Source organism: Aythya marila, assembly GCF_965140915.1.
Source record: "Aythya marila genome assembly, chromosome: 4".
Lineage (NCBI taxonomy): Eukaryota > Metazoa > Chordata > Aves > Anseriformes > Anatidae > Aythya > Aythya marila.
In genome coordinates this window covers 57,853,238-57,871,834 of record NC_139045.1, presented here as the reverse complement: position 1 = coordinate 57,871,834, position 18,597 = coordinate 57,853,238, and the positions used below count along the sequence as shown (strand labels likewise).

Here is an 18,597-nt window from a genome sequence, read left to right as displayed (position 1 = left end):
GCTTTTTCTCAAAATAGCAGGCATCATTCCTTTACTTTGTGAATACAGCCCAAGAATTTCAGTACATCCTACAGCCTTCGATGACCAATTGTGGCCCACTCCAGTTACTTGCCTATACTTACATCGGATAGTCGATCTGATGTTGCCTGACTGTTTCAAGTTCTCTGTTTTCAAATTGTTCAAATCTCTTCACAATCCCCGTCTTCTCCCCACTGGAAGCATATATGAAGTTGAGAATCTGAACGCCATCTGCAAAATACAGTCTTTCTTAATCTGCCAGAAAACAACCATTGATAACTGAGCAATTATTTAGCTCGCACTTGTATAGTCAAATATTTGAGTTATACAACAGATTAAAAATTAACACAGACCTTCAAGAAGTCTTTAAGCACAAGTTAATTCACCGTTCTTAAATGCATTACAGTCTTGAAATGACTAATCCACAGAAAAGTGAAACAGAGTCTATTCCCGGCAGCTGTTAGAAGCAGGGAAGACAGGTATTTACATCTAAATACTTAACTTTGAAGCACAAGTTAGCTTAAGCGAAAGTTAGCAAGGAGAAAATTTATGTCACTCATCTAAATCTTATTCTATCTTTGGTTATGTCTATGTGAGATTACTCCACAGCTCTTGGGCTTGCTCTCCATTTTCAGGTCTCCACATTTTACTGTTCTTAACTGATATACGTAATCCTACAATAAATCTAACTGATAATGCTGCCCCGATAAGAAACTGGGAAAAGATGTTCAAAGCTTATTCAAGGCATATCAAGAGGTTTCCTAAAAATCAAGCAATTTGTTACAAGCTTCTTTAAAAAATGAATGAAATGTTATTTCCTCCTTTTTCTTGTTATTCTAAGTGTTCTTACCTATAAAGCAATTAGATAAACCGTAAAAGGTTTCACGCTGTTGTCAGAGTTCACATGCTTGGTCTCTAACAAGTATTTTAGAAAGCCCCTGAAGGCACCAACTCCCTTGCTTCCCTGTTCTTTTCAGTGTATTTACATGCCAACGTGGCAAAACCAAACGATACAAATACTTTTACAAGATTTTCTAGGATAGAACCCTTTAGAAGTGAGTAACCTTTCTGGTTAACAAAATAACAACAAAAATTTAAAATTGTAAAGCTAGAGACAAGTGGACAGGAAAAAAATAATCAAGAAAACTCCAAGAAAATTCAGAAAGCAGAGTTGTGGGTTTCAGAATTTATAAAATAGGCAGGACAAAATAAAGACTTTGTATTTAGATCCATAAATACTAAAACTACAAACATAGCCCCAAATAAAGTACTTCTCTTGCTAGCTAGCCAGCAGGATGTACCTGATATAAATTTTTTTTGTAACTCCTAAAGGTTAGTATTTTGTTATGTTAGCAAATTGTAAATGATACAATTCTTCTTTAGCAGATGGTTATTTTTCCTTGTGATTTGTGTGAATCTATACCTGAATAGAAATCAGAATTCAACCAAAATGGTCAAATACAACATATTTAGTTTTTTAACACTAGCATAAATGTAGAAAAAATAGCATTGCTGAAGAATAAATTTATTAAAAACATATTTTAAATTTTAAAACTATTAATTTTAATAAAAAACAGTTCATGATGGCTTCGGCAAAAAAAAAAAAAAAAAAAAAAGGAAAAAAATACTGTAATGTTTATTTCACTGCAAAGTCTTAAAAAAATCTGTTTCCAAGCATATGGCACTCATCTTAAGCAGAAAACATGAGATGACCCATGTGAGTATTACGTATGTAAGAACTGCAGGACTGACGCTGAAATAATGCAATATGGGACCGAACAACTCTCTTTGAAGGAATGGTGTCCACTGACCTCAGTGCGTTTTAAATAAGTATTTTGTGAATATATTTAGAAAATAAAAGGCAGTGCTGCAAGAGATCTCCAGGCTGGCTGTGGTTAAACAAGCTGACTATGAGAGACAAGATGACTTTGGTCATTTGAAGCTCCAACCCTGTAGTTACTAAGCTTACATAGTCAATGTGGGCCAAGTAAATCTGTCCACATAAAGAGTGCATACCTGTAATAAATGTTAACAGCTTACAAAGATGTTATCTGGGTCCTGTTAGTCCCCTCAGAAGAGATTTAAAAAAAAAAAAAAAAAGTGACATTACACATACCGCTTTCGTGAGGGCACTGGGGTATCTTGTTTGCCTGGAGCATCCACAGATAGTCAGCACCCCACTGAAGACAGACTTTGTGGTCTTTGTATGGGCGTTCAAAAGGCGGAACTGCTTCTAAGAAAGTGTAATTTTTGGCTACTGCCTCCTGGTAGCTTTCATTCTGCTCAACATCATAGCTGCTAACTGGTTTGTGACTAATCCATGCATATAATATCACACTGTGCACCATTATTGAGTTTCTGATGATAAAATCATCCCTGTAAACCATGATGCTTGGGAACTTCAAATGCACTTGTCGAGTTTGACTAATGTAAAGGTTCTTCTCATCCTTCCACCTCCTTCTGTATACTGGTACACCAGTCCTGAACTCTGAAGAAGCTACCGCTTCCAAGCTGACGATGCAAGGCTTAGAACATAAATACTGAACTAAAACCTCAGAATTGTTAAGAACTTTCTTTTCCAAAATGTTTAAATGAATGAAGTCCGCATAATCCACGTTTCGTTCAAACTGTGGAGTAACAGCTGTTGTCCGTAACGTCTCCTTTCCAAAGGATGGCATAAAATTCTGGAAGGAAAAACAAACAGTGAAACCACCCTGTTAACCAGAGAACCTACGTGTACAAGATTATCAATACACTGTCAACAATAATAGGACACTGAAGAAGCAGGAGGTTTATACAGAGTACTCGGACTCCAAAATACCAGGATTCCTTCACACAGCATGTAGGTATGAATTACTAAGGAGATACCATCAAGGTTTTAACAGTAATAACTCACCTAGGTTGACTTCTCAAAGCCACATATGCTTCCCAACAAAATGTACTTATAGGGTGTATCCTTCTGCAAGTGCAATCCGGTCTACTAAGATACTGACTTTCACGTCATGCTATTTACACAAGTTCCCATGATCAAGACTAAAGAATATATACAGAAGTGTGCTGGCATTTATTCATCCTATCGCTGCTGGCTGGCACTGCTGCAGCCTGGTATTCCCCTCTTTCTATAAAGTTAACTAGTTGTGTTACCTCCCGTGCGGGTATCCAAAGAGCAGGAATAACAACTAGAGCAGCTCTCCGTGGTTTCCTGAGAATGAATCCATGTTCTTAAAGCATTTAAGAACATCTATCAGAAACATTCCTATCCACAAAATGGGTTTACAAATCTGGGCAGCGAGACCAGCAGACAGTTTTTGCTCTCTCTAGCTATGCCCATTATATACTTTGTGAGTTCTTGGACACCCACCAGGATTATCCTCCCAGCTGAAGTTCTCGTTTCCAAAGCTTCAATCTGCTTTTTTTCTTTCTGCTCAGCAGTCAGTGACTGGATTGATGTGCTGCCAGGATACCAAGGATTACTCTCTCGGAGGGCCAGCCACTGTCACTGCACTGCTGCCAGATTCCCTGATCTGTCTAAAACATTCCCAATCGCTACTTTGGACTGCCAGGCAAGTGGGTAGTTCGGATTACTCAAAATAAGAGGCTCTTTTTTTAGAGACTTTTAACTTTGCTAAGCTTAAATAGATTGAATTGAAATGTATCTTGGATATCTACCTCGGACTGATGGCTTTTTTACTGCAATTCTCAAAATATTTAAAAGCTTCAACCATGTGGCATGTACATTTCTAGTTATTAGAAGCATGTGCTGTGAACCTGGAGGACAAGACCTTGCCCATGCTACAAGCTGGGGATCAGTAAAAATCCCTTATGATAAATCATTTTGCTTTTTACTTCTTACAAATGCATTGACGCTCCTTTAAAGCTACTCTGAAAAAAAAAATCATTTGCAAAACGTGTGAAGCCGTAAACACTAGGAAAAGCTACAACTAAGTTTACCTGTACTGCCTCCTTCTTCCTACAGATAATTTTAGATTTCATTGTATGACCAAATGTTCTCTTTTTCCCCTTTGTTCAAAGCAGAAGTTGGAAGACATAGCTGAGTGAAGGAACTTGTGGATGAGAAAGGTGGTTATCACTGCTAGCAACTGGATAACTCTAGATAACAAGATTTATTTACTTTTATACGTCTTTTTGAACTTGTCGCTCAAATTACTTCCCACAAGAACAACTGACTGTTCCTTATCTTCTCGTGTCTGACAAGAGACACAGGAAGCCAAATGTGCAGTAATGCTGAGCATTCATAAATACATGTAAGCCCCCAAATGTATATTTTGACCAAATAAAATGCCATAAAAATGAAAAACTCTCCATGATGTCAGGATCTAGGCTTTTTACAGTAGGTAGTCTCTTCAGAGTAACAGCCTCTCCCTCTGTCTTATCTCCCATCCTATAAAATCCTATAAAACCAAGTTAGCATTTCAGTCACTAGTGGCAAAGCGCACTGAAATATTCATTTGACCCTAACAAATCTATCTGCAGGCCCGTGTTTAGATGATGTGTTTTATGATGGACCTACTGAAAGGAATAAAAAAGGAGTAGCAGAAAGGGGCTGGTGTCCGTTGGAAGTTACTACCACATCCTGCAATAAAACACCTGCACAAATACACATTAAAAAGCTGATTAGAGAACCTTGATTTTGACTCCAATACCTTTCAGGCAAAGCTACTATTATGATATGCTTCTTATATAAGCCTTTTATGGCTATAGATATCGCTAAAGAATGGACACAACAGCAAACACAAATCATGCCAAACCTCTTCTACTTGATGGATGCCATCAATATCTATCAAATATTTTTTGATCTTGCAATAAACAGTATGTGAAAACAGTTTAATCTGTATGATTTATTATGATCTTCCTTATGGCACGGTCCCCTGATTATAAATGTCATGCCATTTAGTTATCAGAAAACATTGAAATCTACCAGGTAGACACTACAAATCATCGTGTTACCACTGCATACACTTATTTAAAGCTAAAAATCATCCAGGCAGCTCTCAGTTTTCCCAGGGGTTCCTCCAACACAGAGATATGGGAGTTGGCTCCCAGCAAAGACAGCTTGGGTCTGGCAGGGTTCATTAGCAAAGACGCAGCAGGATGTGAAATGTGGCCATCCGGCTTCCAACGAAAGGCTGACTCTGGCAGAAATTACGCTGGTGTTTTGTTCCCCCCCCCCCCCCCCCCCCCCCCGTGGTGAGGATATCCCAAGGCAGTAAGCACTGCAACTCAAAGCCAGCTCCTTGTAGTACAGACTGCTCCTGGAGCACCTAAGCATGACGAAGCATGACCACTGATGCATAAGGTCAGCTTCAGCTGCGCTGCCCTCAGTGCCCGCTCTGCAAAATGGCTTGCACAGGCTTACTAAAGAACCTTTCCTTTGTATTCTGTGGTGCCTCAGGTATTGAGACACAAGCTGCAAAAAAGCACGAAGCACAGTCGGGTGTGCTGTTGCACCACACCTAATAAATCCTCCAGGATGCCCATCCAGCAAGGAGCACAGTGCAAAGACCCCCGGAGTGATCCCACAGCGATGCAGCTGTGCCAGACCACGGACAGCAAACTTTTCTGGACAGTGGCTGAGTCTGTTCCCACCTGGTTACCCCTGTACACTGCTCTCCAATGTGCTGGCAGCACGCCTATTAAATAAGTCTGTCTGTGAGGAACCCTAAACATCACTTCCCTCAGCATTACCTCAGACAACACAGGGTTAATTGCACGTAATCTCTGGCTACAGAGAGCTAGGATGAAAGGATTACACAATGAGTGCGATTATGAGATTTAAAAGTAAAATTTTCCCAGTGTAGTAAACAGGCCAGCTATGGTGGATTAAAAATGGTATCATGAGACAGGCAGGGCTCAGTAAGACAGGCACAGAGGCTTCATTGTGTGGGGCAACTTGATCGTAAAAGCTGTCCAAGTTTTCTTCTTGGATCTTTTTCTTAAACCTGCTGAACCTGAGGGAGTGATCTAGCCCACGCCACCACACCAGTGCTGGAGTAAAATCGCTGTGGGAGAAAATCACTACAATTAGTAGGGAAGTGAGCATTTTCAGTGGTGAAATACTACAGAAACGGTGCCTTCACTGGCTGGAGTACGATCTCAGCGGGCAAGAGCTCACCCCTGCAGGAATTCCACAGTCCTTTGGGATCACACCGGGTCGCACCACGCCTGAAGGTAACCCCAGTCCCTCACCTGCGCACACCCGCCACGTCGCGCTGCTTTGGGATGTCTGAAGAGCAGCCCCGCCACAACAGGGTGCCGGCCTGCTCCTATGGACCCCCAACCTGTACGCACACGAAGGCTTGGGACAGGAGTTTGCATTTCGCAGCGGCAAAGAGGAGAAAGGAGCTCAGCTCAGCTCAGCAGACACCTTTACAACCCGATTTGCTTCCAGCAGCTGATGCGCCCCGAGGCAGACCCCAGAGGCTCCCCCTCTCCCAACCCTCAGGGGTCCAGTTTAACGCGGTTCAAGCTAAAAAGGTCCAGTTTAAAGGGCTTCACCACACACAGCCCCGAGCCCCCAAAGCCCCCCGGGGCCGGTCCCTCAGCCCCGCCACCATTTCACGGCCGCCCGGGGCAGGCGCTCCGCCACTCACCGTGAGGAGGAGGAGGAGGAGGAGGAGGAGCGGGGGGACGCGGCGGGGCAGCCCGGCGGGCTCCATGCTGCCGCGGCGCCTCAGCAGCAGCTGCAGGAGGAGGACGAGGAGGCGCCCATCGGCGTGGCGGCGCTGCCCGCTGCCCGGCCGGCAGGGCTGCGGCGGATCCGGCTTCCCGGAGGAGGAGGAGCCGGCGGCCGGGCAGGGCAGCGGCTCGCCCCGAGCAGCAGCAGCAGCAGCAGCCGCCGCCCTCGCGTCCCCTCCGGCCAGCGGGGAGCCCGCCGTGCCCCGTCCCCCCGTGCCGCACCGGGAGGCGAGGAGCACGGCGGCGGGCGGCCGCCATCAGCCCCGGAACCGGCAGCGGCGGAGCCTCGGTGCAGGAGGAGGAGGAGGAGGAGGAGGAGGAGGAAGAGGAGGGGGCCGCCGCCATCATGGCGGGGCTGAGCCGCACGCTGGGCATCTTCGGCGGCTTCGTGGCCGTGGTGGGGGCTGCCCTGTACCCCATCTACTTCAGGCCGCTGCTGCTGCCGGATGAGTACAGTGAGTGCCGGGGGGCCGCAGGGAGCCGGGGGGAGCTGTGTCCCCATGTCCCCGTGTCCCCACAGGTCGCACGGCGCTGCCACGCGGGGCTCCGGCGAGGCAGCTGGAGGGGGTTTCTAGGAAAAACGACAAAAAATAGGGCGGCAAACTCATTGATCTTCTCCGAGGGACTTTGGCCTCGCGTTGGGAGTGAAGTGAAATGTAGCTGGAAAGCAGCGGGGATTATTTAGGGAGGCGATGTCTGTGAAGGCGGACACTGACCCCAAGGACAGGTGTTCTCCCCTGTGTTCCCATTTAAAAACGCTACTGTTTTTTGCTTACCTTACTCCTTTTTACACGTGGTGTGGTCTCCAAAATTATGATGTGTGATCCTTCCTTGAGGAAGGGAGAGAGCCAGTGGATAATTTCCTCACCTGTGCATGTGAGTTACATGAGCAAATGTTCCCTGTCAGGAATTTTTTAACCTCTCCATTTAGCACATAAAATGGGCAGTGTACAGTTAGTAAGTACTTACACTTGCTATTTAGAGCCTGATTTTATACTTTATTTATCACATTCTGCTCAAGCTCTCCTTTGGCTGCACCCGTAGTAACTTCCCTTCCACCTCAGGATATTCCCTGTGCTTTTCTTGATGCTCACCAGTTGCATGAGAGCAGCACAAACATTCACCAAACACCTAGAGGAGATCATGGGATTTCATGGTTGTGGTACTGGTGGGAAAATACCTGTGTTAGTGTTTGGGCTGCAGAGGATTTAATTTTCTGAGTACAATCTAGTAAGCTGTATAGCAACAAAACTTCTAGAAGCCTAACACAGCCCCCAATTAACTTGAGCTGTGGGTGAATACTCGTTATCTCTGTGTATTGAGAAGCTGGGTCTGCAGTTGGTCATCTGGGTTTGCATCCCATAGTAATCCTGCAAGAGGCAAGAATGGATTGTAGTTCTCGAGTGCCATTCAACTTTGTAAACATAAAATGCCATAATTTCCTTCTTCCATCTTGTTTTTTTTTTTTTTGTGTGTCACCTGAATTCTGCACAAGTGAGGCACAGTATGCTCAGGAGCAAGTCTTTTCCGCGTGATACACATCTTCAGAGGCAATTCCTAGCGGTTTAACAAATAAAGTGGAAGATATTTGGGAAAACAGCATGCAATCAAATTGCTAATTTGTACCATAAATTGTTCACACAGGGGTTTCTGACTTAATTTCATATAGAAGTGCTATCATTTTATAGCTTTTTAGTACCTCAGCTTGTAGCTTCGATGCTCCTGATATTTTCATGTCTGGGACTAGTTTTAAAATAGACTGTTTCCTCATAATAAACACATAATTTAGTGGCAGCATTGAAACCTTGAGATCTTTCCACCTCTTCCATTTAGATTAATTAACGCAGCTGGTTGACAGAATCTATTTGGGTTGATGCCAGATGGGAATAAGGCATTTTCACAGTAGAATCCATGGTTTTGCTGAATTGTGAGAGTCTGCTCCTGTACCATCCTGTGAGGTGGTTGTCCTACCACTGAGACTGGCTTTTTCTCATTTTTCTTTCTTTGTTTTACCCATTTTCCAAGTTGCTCTCAGGCCCCATCCTAGTCTTCCAATTGGCCGTTCTGTGTCTGGTTTCCGTGTTTCTCATCTGTTACAGGCTGTGTCAGTTTCTTTGCCTTACCAGCCATCAGCTCTTTCCGTTCACCCCAAGTGTGTTTCAGACAGACGTCTCAAATTGATTCCAATTTTGATCTCTGCCTCTCCTCTCATTTTAGCATCCATCTCATACTCTTTGGCTGTCCTTCTCCATGTCTAGGAGTAAGTCTGATTCCTTGCCCTAACCGGTTCTGTTTTCTCTGAGTTTTACACCCTATTGTTTGAAAATGGATTGTATGCTAAAGAGTATGGAACAGCAATTCTTATTCTCAGTGGAAAGAACTGAGTGCCTGTGCCCTTGCAACTAGGATCAGTGATACTCCTGCTAGTGTTTCGTAGCCTTAGTCATGTATCTAGACAGCCTGATCACATGCAGTGCTTGTGCATTCTCAGTGTGATAGGATGTGGAAAAATTCTAGTTTTAAGGTAGGCATAGTTCAGAGTTTCCCCTGAGACAGTGCACACAACAATTTTTTTAGAGGCTTAAAAAGTTCAGTGGGATTGACAAAAGGCTAATAATCCAGACAAGCTTTGACTTCCTGCTTCAAAGCACTGCAGTGGCAAAGCCCTTGACTGGAGAGGGGGAAAAAAGGGAGGGAAATAGGGAAAATGATACAGTTTTACCCGTTTCTCTTTCTGGAAGTGTTTAGATTTAAAAAAGAAACAAACAAAAACCCTGAGACAGGCCCACTTTGGAAAATATCCCTCTAATGCTCAGTTTCATGAAGTTTGCCAGCAGTAATTTTATAGATGCTGCTGTGAAAACTGTTTGTGATGAAACAAAAGATTTTCCAGGACCTGAAGATGGGGATCACTGATTCTGGAAGTAATAAATCTTTTGAGGAGTTTCACGTTGAGCATGTGAGGGGTAGCTCCTAAAAGTACCAGTCATTGCTTAAGTTATGGCATGACAACAGGTATTGCAGCATTTTTTTAAAAAGTAGTCATTACTTCAAGATGACTATCTTACAGTTTGTTTGCAGTCTCTCAGAACAGACTAGCTGTTAGTTTCTCTGCTACGTGTGAAGGCTCCATTTGTGTTGCATGCACAGATAATTCACCAGAATTTTACTGTGTAGGATTCAGAATGAAAGTAATTTTCAGTGTTGTTTTATTAGGAACAGGCAAGGTGTGTGGTATTTTCTTTTTATAAGTAGTGTTCTTTCTGTTTTGTCTTCCAGAGAAAGAACAGTCAATAAACCGAGCTGGTATTGTTCAAGAGGATATTCAGCCTCCAGGTATGCTCGATTCACGTGTCTCCATTGATTGCTTTAAAGGTCTTCCTGAAGTAAGACCCAAATATGTCTATAGATTTAAACAATACAGTGAAGATTACATTGAAAGAACACACATATAACAAACTTACCATTGAAGTGTTTTCTCAGGCTTACAAATTATGGATTTATTAGACCTGTTTTCAGTTGATCTAACTGGCCAAGTAAAGTTTTAGTTACTCAGTAATCTTCAGTCTTTCTTAAACAGTTTCCACACCAGAAAACCAGCTCAGAGTAAAGGAACTGTGAATGATGTGGGCTCTCACTGTAGAAAATACCCTATTGTACCCTTGTTTTGTTGAGTACTGCCTTACAACTCAGCTTAACCACAATCTATGAGGAATTTATCAGTACCTTCCAGCCTCATGGGAGGAGGGTTAAGGTAGAAATCCACAACACAAATGGAGGTTTTGAATGCAACGATAATAGCTTTTTGATACCTGCTATTCCCCCGTGCTTTTCTACCTCTTGTTGGTAGAAAAGCATGGGGGAACAAACCTGTAGTATGTCAGACCATCCCTGATAGTTTGTTGTCTCTTAGGTAACAGAGTTGGCAATTCACTGTGCAAGGTTGGCATTTCTCGTTTAAAGATACCAGAATGCTTGTCTTGATGAAACAGTTTGTATTTGAATATGTTAAAGGGTAACTTATTCCTATTTTTAGAAAAGCCTGACAGCAGCAGCAGGGGAAAATCCAATAGGATTAATGCCATGTCCTAACTACGCACATCAGTTAATTCGTCAGTGCAGGACTTGCTTTCCAAGAAGGTGGTGAAATGTTGAAGAAGAGCAGGAAATCATTATGAAATAGGAGTCTGTTAAATCTGCCTTTTTATTAAATAGTAAAGAAGATTGGACTGTCTCATTTATCCACGATGCAGGTACTTGATGACTAATCATCCTCAGTATAACTTTTTAATTCAAATTTAGCTGCCAATAAGAATTTATGAAACCCACTAGTTGAAAGCAAAATCCAGCCAAGGTACCGTTCTAGTGTTTTTTTTTCCAACAATATTGGAACACCTTACACGTGGGTGTAATAGATTTTCCATTATCTGAAGCTTAAGGTCAAGATGAAGTTGACTTTCTAAATATTTTTGCAGTCTTAAGCAGGGTTGAGAGCTCAGTGCAGAAAACGTTAGATTCTTTCAATTTTTGTCCACAAGGCTGGAATAGAAGACAAGTTTGTTTTTTTCTGCAACACTACTTATGAACTGCTGGTCATTTTTGTATTTGGTTCATAGGGTTAAAAGTGTGGTCTGATCCCTTTGGAAGAAAGTAATGTGGCTGGCTGGGTGCATTGCAAGGCAGAACTGAAGATGGACTCTTCAGCTGTTTCTTCTTACACTGAAGTGTGCCTGTGGGTGTCGCTGGAGAAGAATTCTGAATATGCTGTGTGGGCGCATGAGGAGCAACAAATGCTACTGGCTGGAATGCCAAGAGGAAAAAAAAATGCTGGTTTTGACAAAAGGTGCTTTGGTAACAATGCACAGATTGTTAGAGCACTGAAGGATTAAGTTTAGAAGTGAAATATTTATTTCCTTGAGAAAAGGGAAGAAGAATTATTTTTGTGGTTAATCTGTAAACACTTCTAGAAAAAATTATGAATAGGCTAAATCATGCAGACCACTGCAGTTTCCTCCCTAGTTTGAGAATTACTTTTTGTGGTTTTATGAAAACATGACAGAAGTTTATACCGAGAGAGACCACTGCAGATTTGTGCTCTCTTATGCAAAATATAACATGGTGAGTGTGAATTTGTACATTAAAATTTCTTCTTTTCAAACCAACGTGTATTTTTATTTCATTTATTTTGCGAGTAGTGCCAGCCATTCTCTAATTTCTCCTCCTGAATAGGAGGGGGGGAAAAATAGGATCGGGAAACTCATGGGTCTAGATAAAACCAGAGAAAATTAATGTAATTTATTGCCATCATATTTGGATATGGTGATCATCTGATTTGGATAGTGAGAAGTGAACAACAACAACAACAAAAATCACATTCCAACATTCCCCTCTCCCCTCCTTTTTCCAGGGTTAATTTCATTCTTTACTCATCTGCCCCAGCCCCCTAGCAGCACATGGGGAGTGCGGTTATAGTGAGTTTGTAGCAGTTCCTATGGTGCTTCCTCCTCCTCACACTTCTCTACTCCAACGTGGTCTCTCCACAGGCTGCAGCTCCTCTCAGGAGAACCTGTTCCAGTGTGGGTTCTTCAGGAGCTGCAGTTCCTTAAGGAAATAATCAAGGTGCTGTGATGTGGGGTCTTCCATGGGTTGCAGTGTGGATATCTGCTCTGCAGTGGTCCTCTCCACAAACTACTCCAGTGCTTGAAGTGCCTCATTGCCCTCATTCTTTTCTGATGTTGGTATTCATGTTAGTATTTCTCACTTCTTTTTTCTTACTCTACTAGTCTGCCTTTTTACCTTAAATACATTTTCATAAAGGTGCCAACCACTTGGCTGCTGGGCTGCGCTTTTAGAAAGCACTTTTATGGTAGGCATACTGACCATCAGAACAGCCTAGTAAAGAATTGCCCCTGCTAAAGATCTTTACCCTAACTGGATGCTTCTCTTAACAATAGGTTCTGAATAAATGATGTTTTCAGATTTCAGAAGAAAGAAGCACTCTATAACCTACAGTTTTTATGGTTTGTATCCTAACAAATATTGTTGTTAAGTATAGGTGTAGCACATACATTTATCTTGAATATGCTGTCTTCTTTCCTTGGATTATTCTTAGTATCTGATTGTGGGACAAACATTTTGACCACTGCAAAATCATGTACATTATGTAGAATGTATTTGCAGTGAGTGTTATTTATAAAGTTGAGGTGTTAATTTGCTATTTTTACAGATATCATTTGGCTTTATTAACGACAGATAAAATACTTGACTTTTATGATGTTCTCTTCCAAAACACCATTCTGTTACTTGCTATTCCTTTTCTACTTTTTGTTGTAATTCCCTTCCCATTCAAACGTGTACTTCCTCTCCTGACATATTTTTTTAAGAATCTCCTATTATCCCAGTAAGCGTTACATTTTTTTATTTAATTTTACTTTTTATTTTTTAGCTTGCTTGCTGGGAAAATGTGAGCACACTTGATTCTTGTGAGTTCTCAGGTGCTCTCACAGGGTAGATGATGGCTGAAGCCAGAGTTCATCCAACCGCAGGGTTGTTGACACAAGTTTCCCCACATGGCATAGCACAACTCTGTCACAAAGCTAATTCAGTCTTTGCTGGGAAAAGAAGAATCAAACTGAAGAGCGAAGAGGTTTCTATCACTTAAACATTTCTCCAATGAGAGCATGAAAATGAGGGAGCCTTGCTTTCTTGAGCAAAACTAAATGGTGATGAACCATTTTAGAAGAAACATACAGTTGTTTCATCTAAAATACCTTTCCAATGGAAATGAAGCATTGCTTAAATACAAATAATCTGTAACTGCCTAGTTAGAAAACAAGGAGTTCTAGCAGAAACTAGAAATTGTTCAATATTGTTCAATAATGCTGCTTAGTGACACACAGCATGCATCATGGTAATGCGGAACAGTTATTAAACTGCTCCTTGAGGATAAATGATGTGATAGAGGGTATTAAATTATTTAATCTGGAGTTAGGAGATAAGACAATCTCTGCTACTCTTCTGTGTTGTGAATTTGAATAATTTGCTGAGTCTGGATCTTTCCTAGACAAATATTAGATAGTTTCAGAACAGTGGCTGTGTGCTACCAGGTTCTGAGCCTTTTGCCTTCATTTCACGTAAATATTGCAAAACACTTGAGTACGTGAACTTAATTATTTAGAATTTATAAAATCCAACATGTCTGTTGGTCATGATCTCTAGTTCGTTCTGGGGCCAAAATGAGATGACAACACATGCAAATAAGCTTGGTAAGATTTGTATTTTTTTTATATTGGGTTTGCAGCAGTGCATATTTGTTGCATACTACCAAAGTGCATTGAAACTCTCAAAATGTTATATGTTTTAATGATTGTAACTCTTCATTTGCTGTATTCAACCTGATAAAATGGGTGATTTGCCATGTCTTTAAAGTGTTAGAATACCGAATGCCTTTTTCAAAATATTTTTTATTTTATCTGGATAAAACTAATTACTCTTCTTGCAAACCAATACAAAACAAAACTGTTAAGTCAACAAGGAACATACGGCAATAATTCTCAGTTTACACTGAAATTTTATACTATTGCTCTGGCAGTTGCCAGTTGCCTGGAGACTTGCCCGAGACTCCTGTGGGAAGTCCTGATCCTGCAGTTGGCTTTCTGGGCGTGGTGACAATGCTTTGCCCTGCTCCTGGCCACTGTACACAACCCTTCCCATCTCCTAACTGCTCAGCTGCAGGTGAAGTTGGATAGATAGCAAGTTGTGCTCCCTAAAAGTGTTTCCTTATCTTGCTCTGAAGTTAGGAGATTTTACTACTTTTGTAGCCTGCAGCAACTACTGGTTTTCAGCACAAGCACGCAAAGCTGTTAGATGTTTATAATAATTCATTATTTTATAAAATCGCTAGCACTTGGGAAATCTGTGTCTAATCTGCCCTTCAGAGAGGAATCCATTTTATGGTTTTAGTCTACCTATTCTGATTGTTGGGATAGAAGGTTTGAGACAAAACATTTGATAAAAAAAAAAAAAAAAGTTTTCTAGGAATGTCTTTTTTAAAGTTATTTATTCTGTAATATGAATACATATTTATTCTAGTTGAAATATGAACATCAAATATAACTGCAGTCTTTGGTGGACTTGGATTAAATTTTGAAACACCACTTTGACTTCCTAACAAAAGCAACTGGTTATACTAAATTTGGACCTGCTGCAGTAAGCTGATAAATTTTGAAATTGTTAAAACTTGTGCTATGAAGAATAAGTTTGGCATTTTGGTCTAAATGCAACATGGCTCTGAAACACTGTAGATGCAAAAAAACCTTCAAATGCAAACACGACAGGAGGAGGAAATATGGCAAAGGATACTGGCAAGAAAGAGAAATAGGAATTTTAAATATTTGCTGAAGACTGCACTTGATTTATTGAAGTAGTTCTCACTGGTAAGGTGAGAAGGGATTTTTTTTTCTTTTATACTTAAACACATTTAATAGCATCAACTGATCTGCAGAGTTTACTGTATATGTGCTCGCCCACTAGGAAAAATAAGAAACCTGTCCAGAAAAAAAAAGCATTTTTATGATTTGCAGTTTTCCACACCAAAATAAATCTACTTTACTTTCTTGCAGTCTAGCAATAATTAACTACTCATTTTCTCAGAAATGTGTACACTCCTACTGACCTTCTTCATGTTAACATGCAGACACAGCAGTAAATGAAAAGCTGCATTGACTTTTTCTGTGGTGCCACACGGCCCAGATAGAATATTTGCTAGTGGAAGGAAATTATTTTCCAGCTTCTGAGAAAGTGCTGCGAAACATCGTTTTTATGTGGACAATGCATGGCTAGAGGGCAAAAAACAAAGTGCAGGGTACAGCATATTAAAGCTTTCTTTTTCGCATATTAGCTTGGCCAGAAAAAATGGTACAGTGTTTAAGACAGTGTCTTGGAAATTAGGAGTGTGGTGGTCAATTCCCTGTTCCACCACGTTTTTTTTTTTTTCTGCCAGCAGGTAAGTAACACAGCCTGTCAGCTTCAGTTCTGTCTGTAAAATAAGAGGAATAGTATTCCTCTTCCTTGCAAGGCAGGATGAAGATAAATACAGGGGTTGTTTGTTTTGATATTATGGAAGCTCACCTGTTTTTCACAATATTGACAGTTTGTTACAAGATCTCCAAATCTGAGTATAAACTTCTATGTGCAAGTTGAAGTGCTACCCATTATGTATGTTACTGCAGTTACACAAAAAGCACAACACTGGTCAGGTTTTGCTAGTGGCCCAGGTGTCTGCTTAAGCAATTTTCAAGTTTTTTGACTTGTTACTTCCCTTGTCTTCTGAACCAGTGGGTCCTACCTTCTCATCTCACTAAAAGTCTTTCAGAGGGTTGCAAATACTGAGCAGGGAAAGTCAAGTGGCAATTAAGGGAGGTGAGGAAGAACTGGAAATGCTGCAGGAGAACAATGGTCTGTAGCCCTGGAGGAACACCTTGGAGGTAGGGTGGTGGGCATGAAGAGGAGCCAGGGTTTACTGGTCAGCTGAATGGACAGGAGCATGAGGGACATAGGACATAAATTCATGGGAAGGCAGCCTTCATTAGCTCTCCTGCTCACAAAGTGGGATACCCCTTTCTCTCCTCTATGTTTATACCCCACCAGATCAGAGGCAAACATTTCTAAAGAAAGTTCCTAGGCAAGACAGTGAAGTTATCATTAGAGGAGAGCACCTAAGGAGATTTAATATAACTATCCTTCACTGTAGCCTACCTTGAGAAGTCAGAAATCATAGAATAATTCAGGTTGGAAGGGGCCTCATGTTGAAAAATGTATTTTAGGCCCCAGTTCACAGGGAAAGGTGCCTCATCACTGTCAACTTTATCCTGTAATTCACTACAGTGAATATCAGCAATACCAATCAGGGTAGAGGAGAAAGATACTCCCATTGCTTCAGCAGAAATTCCTGTAGGAGGAGTCCTTCTTCTCAGCCACCCATTCACTCCCAGAACTGGGTGGCTCAGGCACAGTTTAGGAATGTATTTATTCCTTCACCCTGGAAGAAGAGAAACCACTGTGGATAATCAACCAGTTCCTTGGTTGATTATCTGTGACTTTTGGTGTGCCAGTGATTATAGCAGGCCAGCTCTAGATCCAGATCTCCTCCCCACCTACAGATAAGAGGAAGGTTCATACAAGAGCTCTAACTTGTGCCATTACTGACTGAGCAGCACCACTAGGAGTCTTCTGAAACCTGGAAAGGAGGTAATCTCAGTAACAGAATCTTCATTATCTGCTTGTAGCTTCCTCTGAAATAAGCTCTCCATTCCCTTGGTCCTTCCTATAGTCATCCTGTGAGTGGCTAGCACAGAGTTTCTCATGGTTCTGTCAAAAATCCCATTATAAAATCCTCACATTAAGAACTTGGTTCTTGTTAATTTCCCCTGCATTTTCTGTGTGTTTTTAATATGGGTTATGTGATTATGTGGTCTCTGCTACCTACTGCCTGCCTACCAATCTGCCTATGGATCAAAGCAATGATGCCAGCAGTACCAGTAGCTGAAAGAGCCTCTTGGGAGCTGGAGAGGCATTCCCATACATTTAGTCTGGCAATCCTACTAACCTGCCACAGACTTCCTCCTAGTTTTCAGCTGACAAGCTTTTGGTTTGTAGCAAAAACTCTTGTTATTGTTCCCCATTGCACTAGTGCAGTTAATTTTGGTCCCATAGCTATCATTCCAGCTATTTTCAAGTCTTTTGTACTGACATTGCCTCCCAAGTCATTTAATCATAGAATCATAGAATCATAGAATATCCTGAGTAATCAGAACATTTCATTAGTGTACTGCTACTTTTTTGTGCCAAACAACTAAATTTGTCCCAGGATAGTTCTTTGAGGAATGCAACTATTAAAATCCCTCCAGGCCAATGACTTCCCTTTTGTCATTTCCGCTTTAGTTCCATACCTGGCTTGCGAGTCTTTTAACTACTAATTGCTTCCCACGTGACATTATTTAAATGCTTTACTAAAGTCCAGATGGAATAAATCCCCTGAATTTCAGAAATGTTAACAAGCTGGTTACCTGATTAAGTAGCAAGATTGATATTCTGACATGCTCTGCTATTGACATTTTTATTGTATCCCAATTTTTCAGTATGAGTTTGCCATGATCCTTGCCATGAGAGTTTGCCATGATCCTTCTGTGTTTTTTTCTGGCAATAATGACAGCTAGGCAGAAGTTTTCCAAAAGAAGTCACAGAAGTACCCAGACACCATCATACTCTTTTTGTCTGCATGCACCATAATGCATATGAAATGAAAGACTGGCACTGTCAGAACTAAACACTGTGGGAGAGTTCTGCCTTTCCAGCCTAAGGAGAGATATTTGCTGGTATTGGTTATTTTCAAAAGCTCAAAATTTTACATCTTTCCTGTCTCTCTGCCATTGATTATTGGTTCCTAAGAACTAGGCCTGACTAATAGAAAGTTGCTGTAAATTTTGTTCAAGAACACAAGGCTAGTTTTATTTAGTCACAAAAACTTTCTCTCATCAAACTCTCAGAAGAGGAAGGGCAGTTAGCAAATCTTATTGACAAAGTGTGATTATTTCAGTTGTCATCTCTGCATTCATTAGCAAGATTATTCAGGGTGATGCAAATTAATTTACATCTGGTTCTGTTTTCCACAGGTCAATGGGTGCGTATTGCTTAGTAAGGCTCTTGACAAGGCAGGCATGACATCCAGATAATGACTGCCTTGAAGAAAATAGGAACTTTCTCTTGGCTTCAATCCTTTGGATTCACAGGAAAGGTACAGATTAAGGCAAAAATGTAATATTTCAGTTGTGCCAATGGTTTTAATGGAAAGACACTGATATGACACTATGATGCATTTGTGAA

At 41.3% G+C, this 18,597-nt stretch overlaps 2 protein-coding genes across 3 annotated transcripts in view; one reads left to right on the top strand and one right to left on the bottom strand.

Moving 5' to 3' along the window:
- Nucleotides 1-6,763, bottom strand: part of SEL1L3 (SEL1L family member 3) — a 37,408-nt gene extending 30,645 nt beyond the window's left edge. For both annotated transcript variants that reach the window (XM_082758525.1, XM_082758526.1), the window contains exons 1-3: nucleotides 6,630-6,763; nucleotides 2,135-2,702; nucleotides 123-249 (exon numbers count right to left, since the gene is read on the bottom strand). In XM_082758525.1, the coding sequence (XP_082614651.1) occupies nucleotides 123-249; nucleotides 2,135-2,702; nucleotides 6,630-6,695 (761 nt within the window). In that variant the 5' untranslated portion in view covers nucleotides 6,696-6,763. The remainder of the gene's footprint in view (nucleotides 1-122; nucleotides 250-2,134; nucleotides 2,703-6,629) is intronic.
- Nucleotides 6,764-6,845: 82 nt separating this feature from the next.
- On the top strand, nucleotides 6,846-11,876 carry SMIM20 (small integral membrane protein 20). Its single transcript, XM_082758529.1, has 3 exons — nucleotides 6,846-7,169; nucleotides 9,994-10,050; nucleotides 11,331-11,876. Exons 1-3 carry the CDS (start codon nucleotides 7,061-7,063, stop codon nucleotides 11,366-11,368), a joined length of 204 nt encoding a protein of 67 aa, XP_082614655.1. The 5' UTR covers nucleotides 6,846-7,060; the 3' UTR covers nucleotides 11,369-11,876.
- Nucleotides 11,877-18,597: the final 6,721 nt, after the last annotated feature.

Excerpts from the sequence above, each read along its gene's own strand:
- SMIM20 (XM_082758529.1), top strand. The coding sequence starts at position 7,061 with ATGGCGGGGCTGAGCCGCACGCTGGGCATCTTCGGCGGCTTCGTGGCC. Across the intron at positions 7,170-9,993 it reads GCTGCTGCCGGATGAGTACA|AGAAAGAACAGTCAATAAAC; the intron begins GTGAGTGCCGGG and ends TTTGTCTTCCAG. Across the intron at positions 10,051-11,330 it reads AGAGGATATTCAGCCTCCAG|GGTTAAAAGTGTGGTCTGAT; the intron begins GTATGCTCGATT and ends TTTGGTTCATAG.